This window comes from Mercenaria mercenaria, chromosome 2 (genome assembly GCF_021730395.1).
Source record: "Mercenaria mercenaria strain notata chromosome 2, MADL_Memer_1, whole genome shotgun sequence".
Taxonomy (NCBI): Eukaryota; Metazoa; Mollusca; class Bivalvia; order Venerida; family Veneridae; genus Mercenaria; species Mercenaria mercenaria.
In genome coordinates this window covers 68384571-68401698 of record NC_069362.1, presented here as the reverse complement: position 1 = coordinate 68401698, position 17128 = coordinate 68384571, and the positions used below count along the sequence as shown (strand labels likewise).

The following is a 17128-nucleotide window of genomic DNA, read 5'->3' as shown; positions in this document are numbered from 1 at the left end:
CAACATTAAATTAATTTTTTTTTCAGAATTATTTCTAGCGAATCAGACGTACATGTATTTGTTTTTGAGTTCTTTGGAAATGTAGGTTTACCTGGTGTGAACATTCAGAATTCACTTTTCTCTCTTAATTTATACGAAGCCATGCTGGAAACTTATTTCATACAGACTGAAATTTGATTGTTATATAAACCTTATACTGTTTATATTTAGGACAACTCCTATTATTTAATGTGCAGATAATTGGGAAATATAGAAAAGGAATAGCTTATAATATAATATTACCAATTAAACACCGTTGTCGCAATTTAAGAACCGGGAACATGCCATGCCTTTTCCCTTAATATAAAGAAATACGATTTTAAGTAAGGTGATGTAGAATATGCTGATTTATTTGCTGCATTTCCTTTAGAATTGAAAGAGAAGCAAGGAAACAATTATTTGCAGTATTCAGACAGATATTTTGATCAGTTCCAGTGATCAAACATATTTTCCAGGACAAGAATATAATAATTTATGATGCGAACTTGTATCCTAGCGGATTTCACGTATGGGAAAGTCAACTGTTCTGAATATAATTATATCCCTTAACGCAAATTATCTATATATATTCAATGTATCCTCGAGATCCAGTTAACTTTCAGAGAGAGAAAATATAGCTTCTCTGGTCCCAATCAGTTATAAAGACTAAAAAGTCACTACTGATTTGTGAGACATGAAAACAGAGATTTGAGTATATATATGCAAATGTTGAACCAGTACGAATGTGTAGTCGAATCGGGCTCGTATATAAAGCAGTATCGAAACTAATCTTATTGGGTTAGTGGACTTGCTGTGGCATGTGCGTGTTCGTTTGTACTGCTAGGCGCTGTGCCGTAATTGGACTGGTATATTGTGGTGGTGATTTAGTTCGTATTAATTAATTCTCTCTACTATATATATACATATATATATATATATATAGGCCGGACCACGAAGCCAGCGAATAATACTACGTTTTATCAAGAAGGATCAAACTAAGCAGTCCAGTATTGGGCGCTGGCATATGTCATACATGTACCAACCCTACATACAAATTTGCCAAATCAATGCAAAGCAAAACAAAAGTTTTACACCATGTTAAATACGTGTATTCTAAGCACGAAAAATATGCATAGTTCTGTTAGTGATTTCAAGAGCCAAAGCTGTTGCATATGTACAAAGCTGCTGTCGTACTCCTTCAGTGAGTGGCCATAGGTGATGTAATACTATGTTGTTTCTTTTATTTTCCTACTGCTTGTTTTGACATTTCATTTGCTGAACCTAAGTGAATTATTTTCTTTTGATGCTATGTTATCAGTGTGTTTTGACCAACTGCGATCTGCACTTAAATTGACGCCCAGGTGTTTTGCAGTTTCTGTTGCTTTGAGAGCTGAGTTATGAAGTGTATAATAGTAAATGGTATTGTTTTTCTTTAGTGTGATCCTCAACACCTCACGCTTTTCTAGATTGAATTCTATTGACAAGTCTCTTTGCCAGGCTATTATGGAGTGGAGATCAATTTGTAGACATTCAGAACCAAGGGAGGATTTTTGACCGTCAGACAGATAATGAGCAATGGTATCGTCAAGATTAGTCGCAATTCACTTTTTATAGAGGTCACTAATGGTATACGGGAATGAGGCTTGTGGAACCCTCAGAAAGAATAGGAAGTTCGTCCGAGGTGAAGGCATCCATTCTCATGAACAGACTCAGTCAAATCTAGTCTTGGTTGCATTCTATGCTTCCGAAGGATTTTCTTACAGATTTTATTGTATAAATCATGTTTCTCTGTGTCGTCATAGCAAAAATTAAATTCGAATACCGGCAATGCCTTAATTGTCTTGACAGCATTTGCAATGTCATTCTATTTAGTATCATTACATTAACCCTTACCCTGCTAAATTTCTATAATGAACTTGTCCATCTTCCATTTTGGACAGTACCATTAACTGTTAAAAGGGGTGCTTACCAAAAAGATACTGACTGAATAGCGACCACTGCAGATCATGATCAGACTGCATGGATGTGCAGGCTGATGATGATCTACACTGGTCGCAAAGGCAGAATCAGTCTTGTCTAGCATAATAAGGGTTAAAGGTTCATTATGCCTTTGTTTAAAATGTGGCTGCCACATTAATTTCCTCTTAAATCCTATTTCTGATAATTGTTTTCTCCAATATTTGGCAAAGGTTTGAATACTGATGAACAAAGTTATTAGTAGAAAGTTTCACTGAAGCTGTTGTTTTTTACTACCACCCTCTATAGTGCAGTTTTAAATGTATTAAAGATGGGCAGTAATTTACATTAAATTCATTCAAGAGTTATCTAAGTTGGCCATTGCAGAATGCCCGATGATTTGGACACATTGTATAAAGTTTTTAAAGACCCTGTACTCTGCTTCTTATTTTTGCAAGGGTAGATTCATAAGACATAACGATAATTACTTTGAAAGACAATGTTTATTATATATTACTCACAGTACAGTTAAAATGTAAAACAGTAAAAAACAATGACTATAAAATGTATAACTGTAAATAAAGTAAAAACAACATGCATGGATTAAGTACAGACCTGGATTTGAATAATATTGTACTTTCCAGGGTATTAAAACAAGAGCCTTCACTGGCACTGGCGTATGCTCCCTGAATGTTTTGAGTACAAAATGAAAAGACACAGACACAAGTTTTCTACATAAATTTTCATTATAGGTTCTTCAATTCTGTAACCTTACTGACTTGTTTCTGGCAAATTATGAATGTCAAGTTTGGGGACAAATGAGTTTACATGTATTGTCTCCTGTAAAATTGTTTTTGCCAGTGTACTGAACTTGCTATTTTTCATAAGTTATACTTAAAAAACCTGACTATGCTACATTGTAGGAACACAAGATGAATGCCAAGTGGAACAGTTAGGATCTGCTTTGACAGTGTCTCAGAATAGCAATGCTTGACTATTCAAAAGCCGTGTCACTAGGATACTGTAAACCTAGAAATGTTCGCGGATACTATATTTCGCGTTTTTCAAAACATGAACATTTTCGCGGATACCAATCTTCGCGGAATCATATCCATCGCGAATCCCGCGAATATGAAGTCATAAGTGACCATATTTAGTATAATTAGGTAAGTATCACTGCATAGTTGCATTTATAGTATTCTCGAAAACATTCAGTTTTATTGTACCCTTCAATTATAAATGCACCCTAAACCTTTTCATCCATATCAACGGTTATTCACACCTCCAATAATTTACAGTCAGTAAATTGCTGTTATTACACTGTAATTTGTTTGCCAATTAAGTAGGCGATTAATCCACACTTAGCAGAAATAGCCACAATATTTTACTTACAAATAATATATCGTATTGGCTGCCGACTGCAAACTGCATGTATATGTCGTTTGAAAGATGCATATTGTTTTTGTTTTGATCACCTGTTTGCCTTACGGATCAATATTGAAAATGCTGTTGCTTCATAAGTAATTGTAAATCAATTGAAAAAATGTGGATTTATGCACTCATGTTACACAATTGCGGTACTAGAATATGAATTATTAATGTCCAGGTATGTGTAAGCACAGAACTATTTTATAGCGATCTATTTAAGCTGAAGCTAGAATCTTTCGCGTTTTTGTTAGAACAGAGTTTTTCGTGGCTATTTAATTTCACGGAAATATACTACCCGTGAAAGGCGCTAATTTAAAAAGCGCGAAAACAATTCTAGGTTTACAGTAGTTAAACTAATGAATACTTATACTGTCGCTTACGCATAGCCTGTACGTTTAAAGCCAATTTCTGAAAACTGCGCCAGGGAGTTGACTCTTTGACTCAGTGGTTAGAGCATTGAACTAGCACCCAAGCGACCTGGGTTCGAATCCCACCACAGGCAGTAGGGATTTTTTGTGATAAAATGCTATGCTCTTTGATTTGTTACGGCTAAAAAGTCACAAGAATACCAAAAGTGAAAAAAGGAGCATAACTTTATCAAAAAGTAAAAGAATTATGGACCCTGCATTTCGCATGTCAGGTTATCACAGTGAATAAATGTGTTAAGTTTTAATCCATTTTCACAAGTGGTTAGTGAGCTATGAGGTAACATACAGAAACTTAACAAAAATTGCCAAGTCCAAAAAGATGCATAACTTTGTAAAACAAGAGGCCCAAATGGGTTCCCATTTGAACAAAATTGGGAGAGGATCTTATAATGATGCTACAGCCCAAGTTTGATGAAGATCCATCATGCACTTCATGAGAAGAAGTCATTTAACAGTATTTCTTTTTTTTTAGCTATAGCGGCCCCTAAAAGTGTTCGAGTGCCCCCACTTGACCAAACTTTAAATGCTACTGACCAAGTTTGATGAAGATTCATCTAGCGGTTCATGAGGAGAAGCTGTTTAAATGTTGTTTTTTTCTATTTTTAGCTCTGGTGGCCCCTAAAAGGGGCCTTTTGAACCATTTGAGCAAATCTGATAGATGCTACTGACCAAGTTTGGTGTAAACCTAACCAGTAGTTTCAGAGGAGAAGATGTTTAAGTAAAAATGATGGACACCGGACCATCCACCTATACTAATAGCTCACCCCAAACAAAGTTCATGTGGATAAAAACAAACAAGAGTTATGTAATCTGTGCACTGCATATCAGATCATTACAGTGAACAAGGTGTGAAATTTCAACCTATTCTCGTAAATGGTTATTGAAATGTCAGCATACATACAAAGCTTTACCAAACTGGGACACCAACGAATGGTTGAGTGTTATAGCTCTATCTATTCTTCAACCAGTCAAGCTAAAAACCATATTCCCTAAAATAAATAATACCTGTGAGGTAGATAAAGTGATAAGTATGTTAGCTATGTTATAGCAACTTCAATGTAATTACCTTCAGCTTAATTACTACAAATGATCTTGATAGTGTTACCACAAATGAATCATGTATATTTGCCTGCTTCCTTTTGGACACAAGCTTTAACAAAAGAAAATATGCATATTTTCTGTATTGCCCTGTACCTATAATTAAAGTTTCTGCAAAATTAATCTGTACATTTAAAGTTATCACAGGACACTCCTACTATGACAGAGGCTTTTGTAAATAGACAATAAAATAAAACTAGAAAATGCTTTTGTAAAAAAGCGCATGTCTCCCCCAATGCAAAGTCCTATAGGCAAGAAGTCAATAGGGGTCATGAGCGAAAGTCAAAGAGACACTGATGGTTGGCTGCAATAGGGATCATCTACTTGGCATGTCCAGTCATCCCGCTAAATTTCAACACTCTTGGCCTAATGGTTCTCAAGTCACTGTTCAGGCTCCTGTGACCTTGACCTTTGATCAAGTGACCTCAAAACAAATAGGGGTCATCTACTCTGCATGTCCAATCATCCTATTAAGTTTCAACATTGTAGGTCAAGTGGTTCTCAAGTTATTTCCAGAAAAAATGATTTTACATGAATAGGCCCCTGTGACCTTGACCTTTAATAGACTGATCCCAAAATCAATAGGGGTCATCTACTCTGCATGTTCAATCATTCTATGAAGTTTCAACATTCTGGGTCAAGTTGTTCTCAAGTTATTGATCGGAAATGGTTATCAATGTTCTGGCCTCTGTGACCTTGAACTTTAACGGAGTGACCCCAAAAACAATAGGGGTCATTTACTCTGCATGAACAATCACCCTATGAAGTTTCAACATTCTGGGTCGAGAGGTTCTCAAGTTATTGATTGGAAATGGTTTTCCTTGTTCAGGCCCCTGTGACCTTGACCTTTAACAGAGTGAACCTAAAATCGTTAGGAGTCATCTACTCTGCATGACCAATCATCCTATTAAGTTTCAACATTCTGGGTCAAGTGGTTCTCAAGTTACTGACCGGAAATGGTTTTCAATGTTCAGGCACCTCTGTGACCTTGACCTTTAACGGAGAGACCCCAAAATCGACAGGGATCATCTACTTTGCATGTACAATCATCCTATGAAGTTTCAACATTCTGGGTCAAGTGGTTCTCTAGTTATTGATTGGAAATGGTTTTCAATGTTCAGGCCCCTGTGACCTTGACCTTTGATGGAGTGACCCCAAAATCAATAGGGGTCATCTACTCTTCATGATCAATCACCCTATGAAGTTTCAACATTCTGGGTCAAGTGGTTCTCTAGTTATTGATAGGAAATGGTTTTCAATTTTCAGGCCCCTGTGACCTTGACCTTTGACGGAGTGACCCAAAAAATAATAGGGGTCGTCTACTCCAGACCACATCCTATGAAGTTTGAAGGATTCTAGGTCAATGGTTCTCCAGTTATTGATCGGAAATGGTTTTCAATGTTCAGGCCCTGTGACCTTGACCTTTGACAGAGTGACCCCAAAATCAATAGGGGTCATCTACTCTTCATGATCAATCACCTTATGAAGTTTCAACATTCTGGGTCAAGTGGTTCTCTAGTTATTGATCGGAAATGGTTTTCAATGTTCAGGCCCCTGTGACCTTGACCTTTGACGGAGTGACCCCAAAATCAATAGGGGTCATCTACTCTTCATGATCAATCACCCTATGAAGTTTCAACATTCTGGGTCAAGTGGTTCTCTAGTTATTGATAGGAAATGGTTTTCAATGTTCAGGCCCCTGTGACCTTGACCTTTGACGGAGTGACCCCAAAAATAATAGGGGTCGTCTACTCGTCTCCACCAGCCCTACAATCCTATGAAGTTTGAAGGTTCTAGGTCAAATGGTTCTCCAGTTATTGCTCAGAAATGAAGTGTGACGTAAGGACGGACGGACAGGGCAAAAACAACATGTCTCCCCCAGAGGGGGGGAGACATAATAAAATAAAATGATGTGTATTGACTCTATGAGGAAATCTCTTGTATTTATAGCAGAGTTGACTTTTTCTTATATTTTCTTAACTTTTTGTTGCAATAGTGATCATACAATGTTTTCTTTTATGGAGCATCAAAATAAGGATGTGTTCAGTTTAAATATTGTTCTCTAAATCTTCACACTGTTATCTAAATCTTCACATTGTTATCTCAATCTTCACACAGTTTGTTCTCTAAATCTTGTCAAAGTTATCTAAATCTTCAAATTGTTATCTTAATCTTCACAATGTTCTCTTAATCTTCACATTGTTTTCTAAATAATCATATTGTCATCTAAATCTTCACAAAGTTTGTTCTCTAAATCTTCTCAAAGTTTGTTATCTAAATCTTCACATTGTTCTCTAAATCTTCACATTGCTTGTTCTCTTAATCTTCTAATTGTTATACAAATATTCACATTGTTCTTTAAATCTTCACAATCACTGTTATCTAAATCTTCACAATGTTATCTAAATTTTCATATGTTACCTAAACCTTCGTATGTTATCTAAATCTTCACATTGTTCTCTTAATCTTCACCTTGTTATCTATAAACATGTGTCATACACAATACACTGTAGTTTTAAAGCACTTCTGACAGGGTAAACTGTAAGTCTTTTTCAGTGATACATCAGTTACAAACTAATAAATTGTATGGCAAGTTTTTTTTAAGGTAAATACAAAACATAGGTAAAGTAAAAATATTCAGTGGCAAAAAATCTAAAGATTAAATGCATATAGCTGCATTTACTTTTTAAAGTTAACTCTTAACTAAAGTAGAAACCTTTTCCAGTTTTGTATGAGTTACAATATAGATTAGCCTGATTCTTGTTGCTGACTTTCTGCAAGCTATTGCATAACAACTTTATTTCCTTGTTTCCAGGAAAGTTCTCTCTAATTGCACATTAATGCTATGACTTTCAGCAGGACTTTAGATATCACCTAGGTCTTCATATTCCTGGATATGGTGGTGGAGGGGCACTTGGAATCACCTTCTCATCAGCAGGATCTTAAAAAAAAAACACACCAAAATAATAATGTACATGTTTGTTTAAAAACAAACAAGAGGGCCATGAAGGCCCTGTATCGCTCTCCTGACCTAGGAATCATCAAGATTAACATTCTGACAAAATTTCATTAAGATATGGTCATAAATGTGGCCTCTAGAGTGTTAACCAGCTTTTTCTTTGATTTGACCTGGTGACCTAGTTTTTGACCCTACATGACCCAGATTCAAACTGGACCTTGAGATCATCAAGATTAAAATTCTGACCAAGTTTCATGAACATAAATGTGGCCTCTACAGTGTTAACAAGCTCTTCCTTTGAATTGACCTGGTGACCTAGTTTTTGACCCCAGATGACCCAATATCGAATTCGTCAAAGATTTTATTGAGGGTAACATTCTGAAAAAATTTCATTAAGATATGGTCATAAATGTGGCCTCTAGAGTGTTAACCAGCTTTTTCTTTGAATTGACCCGGTGATCTAGTTTTTGACCCCATAAGACCCAGATTCGAACTTGACCTAAAGATCATCAAGATTAACAATCTGACTAAGTTTCATGAAGATACAGTCATAAATGTGGTCTCTAGAGTGTTAACCAGCTTTTTCTTTGATTTGACTTGGTGACCTAGTTTTTGACCCTACATGACCCAGATTCAAACTGGACCTTGAGATCATCAAGATTAAAATTCTGACCAAGTTTCATGAATCTCTACAGTGTTAACAAGCAGGGCTCCGGAAATTTTGATAACTCAATCGGTCCGAAACGAAAATCCTGACATCGGCGCTACCCCAACCACCGCATTCCCAATATTACATATTTTGTAAAACGTGATAGAGTAAAGAAATAAGCATGTCATGCATTAAAACTGAGTTACCGGTCACCACGTGTTTCCATACAATGAAGACAGTTATTCAGTGTTATGTGTGATCGTTACTTTGATTAAATTTCGATGTTTTATCGAGAAAATACTTGTAAGGATAAAATTACCGAGGCATTGACACCGTGTGCGTAACTAGTCTAAAAGCCAACGCACGTGACCGGTACCGTATACACGGCAGATACTTTATCTATCTATTTATACTGCAGCGCTCCTCTCTGCGAGTATTATGTGCAGGTACTTTGTGATGTTTCCTCATTCTTTGACGGAATTCTATAAAATACAATGCGTCAAAGTGAATTACACGACACATATTCTCTGCTAAACAGCCTCAGTATTTTAAGAATACTCTGCCACGGACCGAATGTGTACGTTATATGAACGCTGAAATCGAATTTCCAGCATGTATAATACCAAAAGGTCATGCGTGTTGGCCACGGATATTTCATTTCACTTATGTTGTACTTCAATAAGCAACTACATTTTATAAAGTTATATGTTCTCTTCTGATGTAAACAAAATTTCATTTTGAAACGTTTTTTAAAAGACCGATTTGATAAACAGCGCCACTCCGGTTTTCTTTGTCATCCGTGTTTGCCAGTCCATTTTTTTTCTTTTTCTTTTTTTGCACAGTCAGGTTGCAAAGACGATTGTCTGCACCTGTTTCAACTGGAGCCCCAATAAATGGATCTTGTAATTTTTTCAAATCAAGTAATTATAAAAAATATTTTGATCCGTGTTGCATGTGATGTCTCATTAAATCAAAGACCTATAATGTACAATTATAGCTCTTTGATTAAATGCAGTGACCATTTGTTTTTTACCGTGATCAAACATAGCCTTTTGAAATAAACCATCCATCAGATTCTAAATACAAAAGTGGATCCCCGTTGAAATGATTTGGATCCAGTCAGACATATTTGGAAACCAGTCAAAAATGTTTAATACATTGCAGTCGGCTGTCTGCAAACATTAAAGGATGTGCCGCGCGAGCACTGATTGCGTCACGTGCTAATTACGGACCGATTATCAAAGTGACAATCAGACCGTTTGACACGTTTATTGATTATCTTAGGGTGCGACCAACAATTTCCTGCTTGGCAGTAGATGGTGTATTGAGATATCAGACCGAAATTTATACTTTTCTCCATTTTTACGGGACCGATTTTTTTCTTTTTTTCACTTCATGAATCGGTCTGAAAAGTCAAAAATCGGTCCAAAACCGACAAACCGGCAAATTTCCGAAGCCCTGTTAACAAGCTTTTCCTTTGATTTGACCTAGTGACCTAGTTTCTGACCCTATCAGACCCAGATTTGAACTTGGACCTATATATCATCAAAATTAACATTCTGACCAAGTTTCATTAAGATATGGTCATAAATGTCGCCTGTAAAGTGTTAATTAGCTTTTCCTTTGATTTGACCTGGTGGCCTAGTTTTTGACCCTACATGACCCAGATTCGAACTGGACCTTGAGATCATCAAGATTAACATTCTGACCAAATTTCATGAAGATAAAGTCATAAATGTGGCCTCTAGAGTGTTAACAAGCTTTTCCTTTGATTTGACCTGGTCACCTAGTTTTTGACCCCAGATGACCCAATATTGAACTCGTCCAAGATTTTATTGACAGTAACATTCTGACCAAGTTTCATTAAGATTTGGTCAAAATTGTGACCTCTAGAGTGTTAACAGTCAAATTGTTGACGACGCCAGACAGACAATGGACAACTGATGATGGAGACGGACACAGGGCGATCACAAAAGCTCACCTTTGAGAACTTCGTGCTCAGGTGAGCTAAAAATCTATGGAGGTCCTTGACCATTAAAGCCTTGACTGCTCACATACTGATGCCCAAAATAATAGGGCAATCTACGAAACAGGCAATCCTATGATGTTAGTGGACTTGTAGGCCAAAAAGTTCTATAGAAATTGAGCCAAAACTGTTTTTTTCAGTTGTAGGGTCACTGTGACCTTGAATTATGACCTACTGATCACCAAAACATTATTGGTCATCCAATGACCATAAGCATTCATCCAATGAAATTTAAAGGCAATAGGCCAAATGATTTTGAAGTTACTGAGTGGAAACAGTTTTCAGTTTCAAGGTCACTATGACCTTAACCTTTGACCTAGTCAGGCCAAAAACAATTTGGGAAAACTACAAATCTTAGGTAATGATCTGATGAAGTTTGATGACTGTAGACCAAAGTGTTCTTTAGTTAATGAGTTAAAACTGTTTTCTGTCTTCAGGTAATGGTGACCTTTAACTCATCTAATGACCATAAGCAATCATCCTATGAAGTTTAACAACTGAAAACAAAGCCTTCTTTAGTTTTTGAGTAGAAACTGTTTTCAGTTTCGAGGTCACTGTGACCTTGACCTTTGACCTACTGACCCCCAACAACTAAAGGAGCTATTTTCTGACCACAGACAATCATCCTATGAAGTTTGCTGACTGCAGCATTCTTTACTGAGCAATAAAGCTGTTTTCAGTGTCAAGGTCATGGTGACTAAATCATATAGGGGGCATTTACTGACCAAGCAACCATCCCATGAAGTTTGACCACTGAGAGACCCAACATTCTCTAGTGATGAAAAAGGAAGGCTTAAATATTCACTGATCATTCAGATGTAAACGATTTTTATGACACATTGCAATTTCATTACAATTATTTACACTGTGAAGATTAATATACAGCTTAGCTTAAGGTAGTTCTGCACTTTTGATAAACCGGAAGTGATGGCGTAACGTCATTTATCCGGAAAACATAGAATAAAGCCTGGATTCGACGTACGGAAATGAAAATCATTTTATGAATTAATGACAACCTGTAAGTAAATTTATTAAAATGGTACTGTTACTATATTTCTAAAGTCAAAATATGATAATAAAACATATGTCAATTAAATAATTCAAAATAATGTCTTAAAATTAGCGTGAAATATTTGGTTCACATTAATCATGGTCAAATATCTCAAAAATAAGCACAAGGACCTATACATTTTATTTCACCACATTATAGGCCATATGTCTATTTACAACTGTGAGAAGTTTCATCAAAATCTACACTGTAGAAAAATTTCTATTTGCGAAAATGTTTTGAACGTTATGATTTTCCCATAGACTCCCATTATGAAAAATTGCACGAGGTCCAAATTTTTCAAATCAGTCTAGCAAAAAATCGAGCACAAGACCCTATCCCTTTTATTTGCTGATTTTTCTAGGTATATTCTGATGTTTTGAAAAATCAGAGTTTAATCAATTTCTACATTGTAGAAAAAATTTCGATCCAAACGTGCAGAACTACCTTAATAACTTTAATCCTCTAATACAGCATATTTTGACAACTAAAATTTTTTTGTGTAAAAAAAAAAAATAAGTGTAGTTTCTTGTTAACGTGAGTAGTCGACAAAAGTCCCCACCTGGAATGGATGGAACAACTTATTTCCAGCCGAGCCCATAGCAGGCGTCATATTTACCTCCCCAGCATCCAGTCTAGGCCAATACTGCTGGAAACAGTACCAATTTAAGTAAATCACCCAGCACTGAACACTAGTCGGGATATCAGCCGCGACCAGGAATCCAACCCAGACCGCTGGCGTTGTAGTCCAACTTGCTAACCACTGCGCCACTGACTCCCTTATATAAACTTCATGTGTCCTAAATATCAATATTTAAGGATGTACGAGCATTTTTTTCAGGATATCCGCCATTTTGAAAAATGTTTCTTCGAATATTGCTTTCTTACAAAAGTTTTGCCAAAAATTAATGCTAAATAATTAAAATATGGCTAATAATGTACCATTTAACCAAATATATTATGATTTTTGTGAAAAATTTTTTTCACCCTTATTTTTGGCTGGCATTTGCCGAAAATTGACCTAAGATTTACAATGGGGTAGGGGTAGGTAATTTCAAATATCTATTAAAGTAGATCAGGTTTGGTTTTGATATTTTTCTGACTGATACATATAATGTTAAGCTATAAATAAAATAAAAGTTTTCAAGTTAGCACTTTATATTATCTAGAAAATATAAATTTAAACAAAAAGAACAAAAATATCAAAATTCACCACTTTTTAACAGTTTTTTTCTTAATAAATCTCTTAGATGCACGGTGACCCCAACTTTTTTCTTTCCATTTTGAAGCATTTTTGTGTGTCATTAATGCTGCAAAATATTTTGAAAATCTTAACGTCAGAATTTTTTTTGTAGATCTAAATACGTTTTTTCCATTGAAAATAAAGTGGGTGGGGTAATTATGTCAACATGTAAAAATTAAAGAGATTTGTTAGTGACATTTATGCTTATATAATACTGACATCACCATATATTCATGTTAACCTGTAAGACCTGAAATCCCTATAAGATTAAGTAGGATATTATATGTTTTATAAAGTACCAATATTTTTTCAATTTAACAAAATTTTAGAAATGCGTAAACATTGGGTGAAGAAAATACCCTATAAAATTAAAACGAGTTCAGTGACCTATGCTTTTTCTGCTCTTGTTTGTCTGAGAAACTAATGTTCTTCAAGCTCACATGGTATGAAAAATTTCTTAACTTTAGAAAAAATTCGCTCGTACATCCTTAAATAAAGAAAGGCCTGTCCTTATCTATATACACATTTATTAGATTTTACAGGTTGAAGGTCAATCAATTCATGTACTGTAAAACTCACCTGAAGTGTTAAAAGGCAGTATATTAGGTTTATACTGTGATGGACCATCGGAACAAACAGTGTAATAATCTGGTGGATCTGCTGTGGATTGGTGTCGGTTTTCATGTGGTATATGGATAACTGGTGTCACTAACATTCTCATGTTTTCAGCATTGCTGTCAGTATTGACATCATCAGGGGAGTTATTCTGACTCTGTGACTGTTCTAAGGTACATAAAGGAAACACAATACTATAATATATTCAACTTCTTGTTTTCTTCAGGCTCCACCTTCCAATCTATTAAAATATCAAGTTTATTAAAAAATCCTTCTTATCTCTTATTAAGTTACATTAAAATTCATTCAGTGAAGTCAAAGTCATTGTCTTGTAAAAATTAAGTAACAAATGAGATATAGTTTTGTAATAAAAAATTTACATTTTTTGTCATTTAATGTCTTTGCCATCAATGAAGTAACATTGAATCTCCTTCTGTGGACTGCAAATTATTGTCTTAATGTTAAAATTTAAAACAAGAGGGTCATTGACCCTAAAGCGCTCACCTGTGTACAAGGCTTCAAGTGTGTTTGTGTAACGTAATAGTACAAGTACAAAGTTAGGTTTCTTCTATGTTAGCCTATATTATATACATGTCACACATATTTTTTAACTTAGGGCAATAATTTGAACAATTATGGTAGACAGTAAAACTCTGATATCATATGCCAAATATCAAGGCTCTAGCTATTATTGATTCAGAGAAGAAGATTTTCAAAGTTTCTTATATATAAGCCCATAGTAAGTACATGTCACACAAAGGGGCATGGCCATTTTTGACCTTAGGGCAATAATTTGAACAATTATGGTAGAGAGTCACACCCTTATATCACATGCCAAATATCAAAGCTCTAGAGAAAAAGATTTTTAAAGTCTGATAGCTGAAAACCTATTTCTAACCAAAAAGACCCATATGTTCAATGAACCGGAACTATTTGAACAACTTTGAAAGAGGCTACCCAGAGATCATTTGTGTAAAGTTTCATCAAAATCCATTCAGTGGTTGTTTAAAGAAACTGTTGATGAAAAGTGACCATGCCCTCTGGCGGCCATGTTTTTTAACAATCAAAAAAATTTGAACAATATTTGTAGAAGGTCACACAAGGACCATTTGTGTGATATTATTTTAAAATTTGGCTTACAGTTTTATACAAGAAGAATTTCTAATTTTCTACTATTCAAATTTAGGGAAAAGTGACCATGCCTGACATTTTTTGACCAATCGGAATAATCTGAATTATCTTGGTAGAGGGTCACACAAGGACCATTTGTGTAATATTATTTTGAAATCGGGCCAGCAGTTTCACACAAGAAGATTTTTAAAGTTTTCACAATATACATATAGGGAAAAGTGACCATGCCACCCCCACCCCCCATTTTTCTATTTTTAGCTCTGGCGGCCCCTATGTGCAACCAAGTGGAACTGTTTGAACAACTTTGGTAGAGGACCATCCAAGGAACATCCACACTAAGTTACATCAAAATCCATTAAGTGGTTCTGGAGCAGGTGTCGTCTAAACATTGACGGACGACTTGACGGATGAACGGGCGCACGACGGACACAGCATGATCACAATAGCTCACCATGAGCACTTTGTGCTCAGGTGAGCTAAAAAAGTAAAACTGAGTACAACAAGAAGGCCAAGATGATCCTTCAATGCTCACCTCAATGCCTCTACAAGTTAAATATTTAATGATTAAATGTACACTAAATGAAAATATAGTAATTTTAGTAATCAAAGACAGTAACTCTTGTTTTTTTAAATCAATTTTGCCTATTTTAAAACTATTCTGTAATATTGCTGCCATACACTTCCTAATATACAGTGAGTGATTACTTTTGGTGGAATCCATTAAGCATTGCAAGAATTGCAATTTGTTTTAAATATTTTCCTTCTTTCAGATCTGACATCCCTAAATGCATTACTGACAAAGGTTAATTCTTTTGAACACACTTCTGAGGTCAATGCTAGGAAGTTACAAACATTCTGACTAATATTTCAGAGCAGTTGTAGAGGACCTATGATGGATATTGCACCTATTGGTTCAGATCAGAAAATAAAACATGAAGACCAAAAAAGAACTACTTCAAACAAAAAGTAAAACTATGACAATTAAAACTAGAGCTATCACTAAAGGTGATGAATGTACCCCCCGCAAGCACTGACACAGTACACTGCAATTTGACGCACACAAGATTGCATAATTATGTGGACTGTATGTATATAGACTGTATGTATACAGTATAGTAACAAAAAACAAAGTCCCATAACTATGCAGAATATTTATCTAAAAGAATGTAACATGCACCATGCACAACTAGGGTTGGTACTGATCACTTGTGTGAAGTTTCATTAAATTGTGTGTAAGGGTTTGGTAGATTAGGCACGCACAAGACTGCATATGCAGACTGTATGCACATAGTATGTTAACAAGAAACAAAGTCTCATAACTCTGCAATTTTTGTCGCTGAAAGAACCTAACATGCCCCATGCACAACTACTGTTGTTACTGATCACTTGTGTGAAGTTTCATTAAATTGTGTCAAGGGGATGAGGAGAGATGGTGCGCACAAGATTGTGTCTATGTATATAGTATAGTAACAAAAAAACAAAGTCCCATAACTCTGCAAATTTTTTTTCTAAAAGAACCTAACATGCCCCATGCACAACTACTGTTGGTACTGATCACTTGTGTGAAGTTTCATTAAATTGTGTCAAGGGGATGAGGAGAGATGGTGTGCACAAGATTGTGTCTATGTATATAGTATAGTAACAAAAAAACAAAGTCCCATAACTCTGCAAATTTTTTTTCTAAAAGAACCTAACATGCCCCATGCACAACTACTGTTGGTACTGATCATTTGTGTGAAGTTTCATTAAATTCTGTCAAGGGGATAAGGAGAGATGGTGCGCACAAGATTGCGTCTACAGACAGACGGACAGACAGACAGACAGACAGACAGACAGACAACCTGAAACCAGTATACCCCCCTTACAACTTTGTTGTCGGGGGGTACAAAAACGTGCATGATTTTCAAAATTGAAACAGCCACATAAGAAAATACCATACATCAAATGTAGGATTTGGATATGTCAATCTTCACTTTGTCATCAATCTATCTCTTGTGTATTCATTAATACAACATAACCAGGTGTTCAATCTCTTTTTTTTAACCCATTTTAACAGTGACTTGAAATTCATCAAGAAACAAGGCAGTCTGAAAGACAGCTAAATCCCCCGCCACTGCTATGGATAGTGAAAGGGTAAACCTTTGATTTTAGCTGTGACCTTGACCTTGAACTGACATGGCTGACTCATGAATTCTGCACAACGTCTTGATGAGGTGATCATTTGACCAAAGTTTCATGAAAATCCTTCAACGGGTTTAGGAGATACAGAGCTGAAACTTTTGACCTTCAGTTGTGACCTTGACCTTGAGTTGACATGGCTGACTCATGAGTTCTTGATGAGGTGATCATTTGACCCAAGTTTGATGAAAATCCTTCAAGGGGTTAAGGAGATACAGAGTGGACACCAAATGGAAGGCTCAAACCTTCGACCCTTAGTTGTGACCTTGACCTTGAGCTGGCATGGTTGACTCATAATTTCTGCACATCATTCTGATGAGGTAATCATTTGACCCAAGTTTTATAAAATTC

General features: G+C 35.7%; 1 protein-coding gene across 3 annotated transcripts in view; it reads right to left on the bottom strand.

Moving 5' to 3' along the window:
- Positions 1–6835: 6835 nt before the first annotated feature.
- The window catches only part of LOC123564194 (uncharacterized), a 35733-nt gene continuing 25440 nt past the window's right edge, over positions 6836–17128 (bottom strand). For all 3 annotated transcript variants that reach the window (XM_045357566.2, XM_045357568.2, XM_053536839.1), the window contains exons 6-7: positions 13433–13636; positions 6836–7869 (exon numbers count right to left, since the gene is read on the bottom strand). In XM_045357566.2, the coding sequence (XP_045213501.2) occupies positions 7811–7869; positions 13433–13636 (263 nt within the window). In that variant the 3' untranslated portion in view covers positions 6836–7810. The remainder of the gene's footprint in view (positions 7870–13432; positions 13637–17128) is intronic.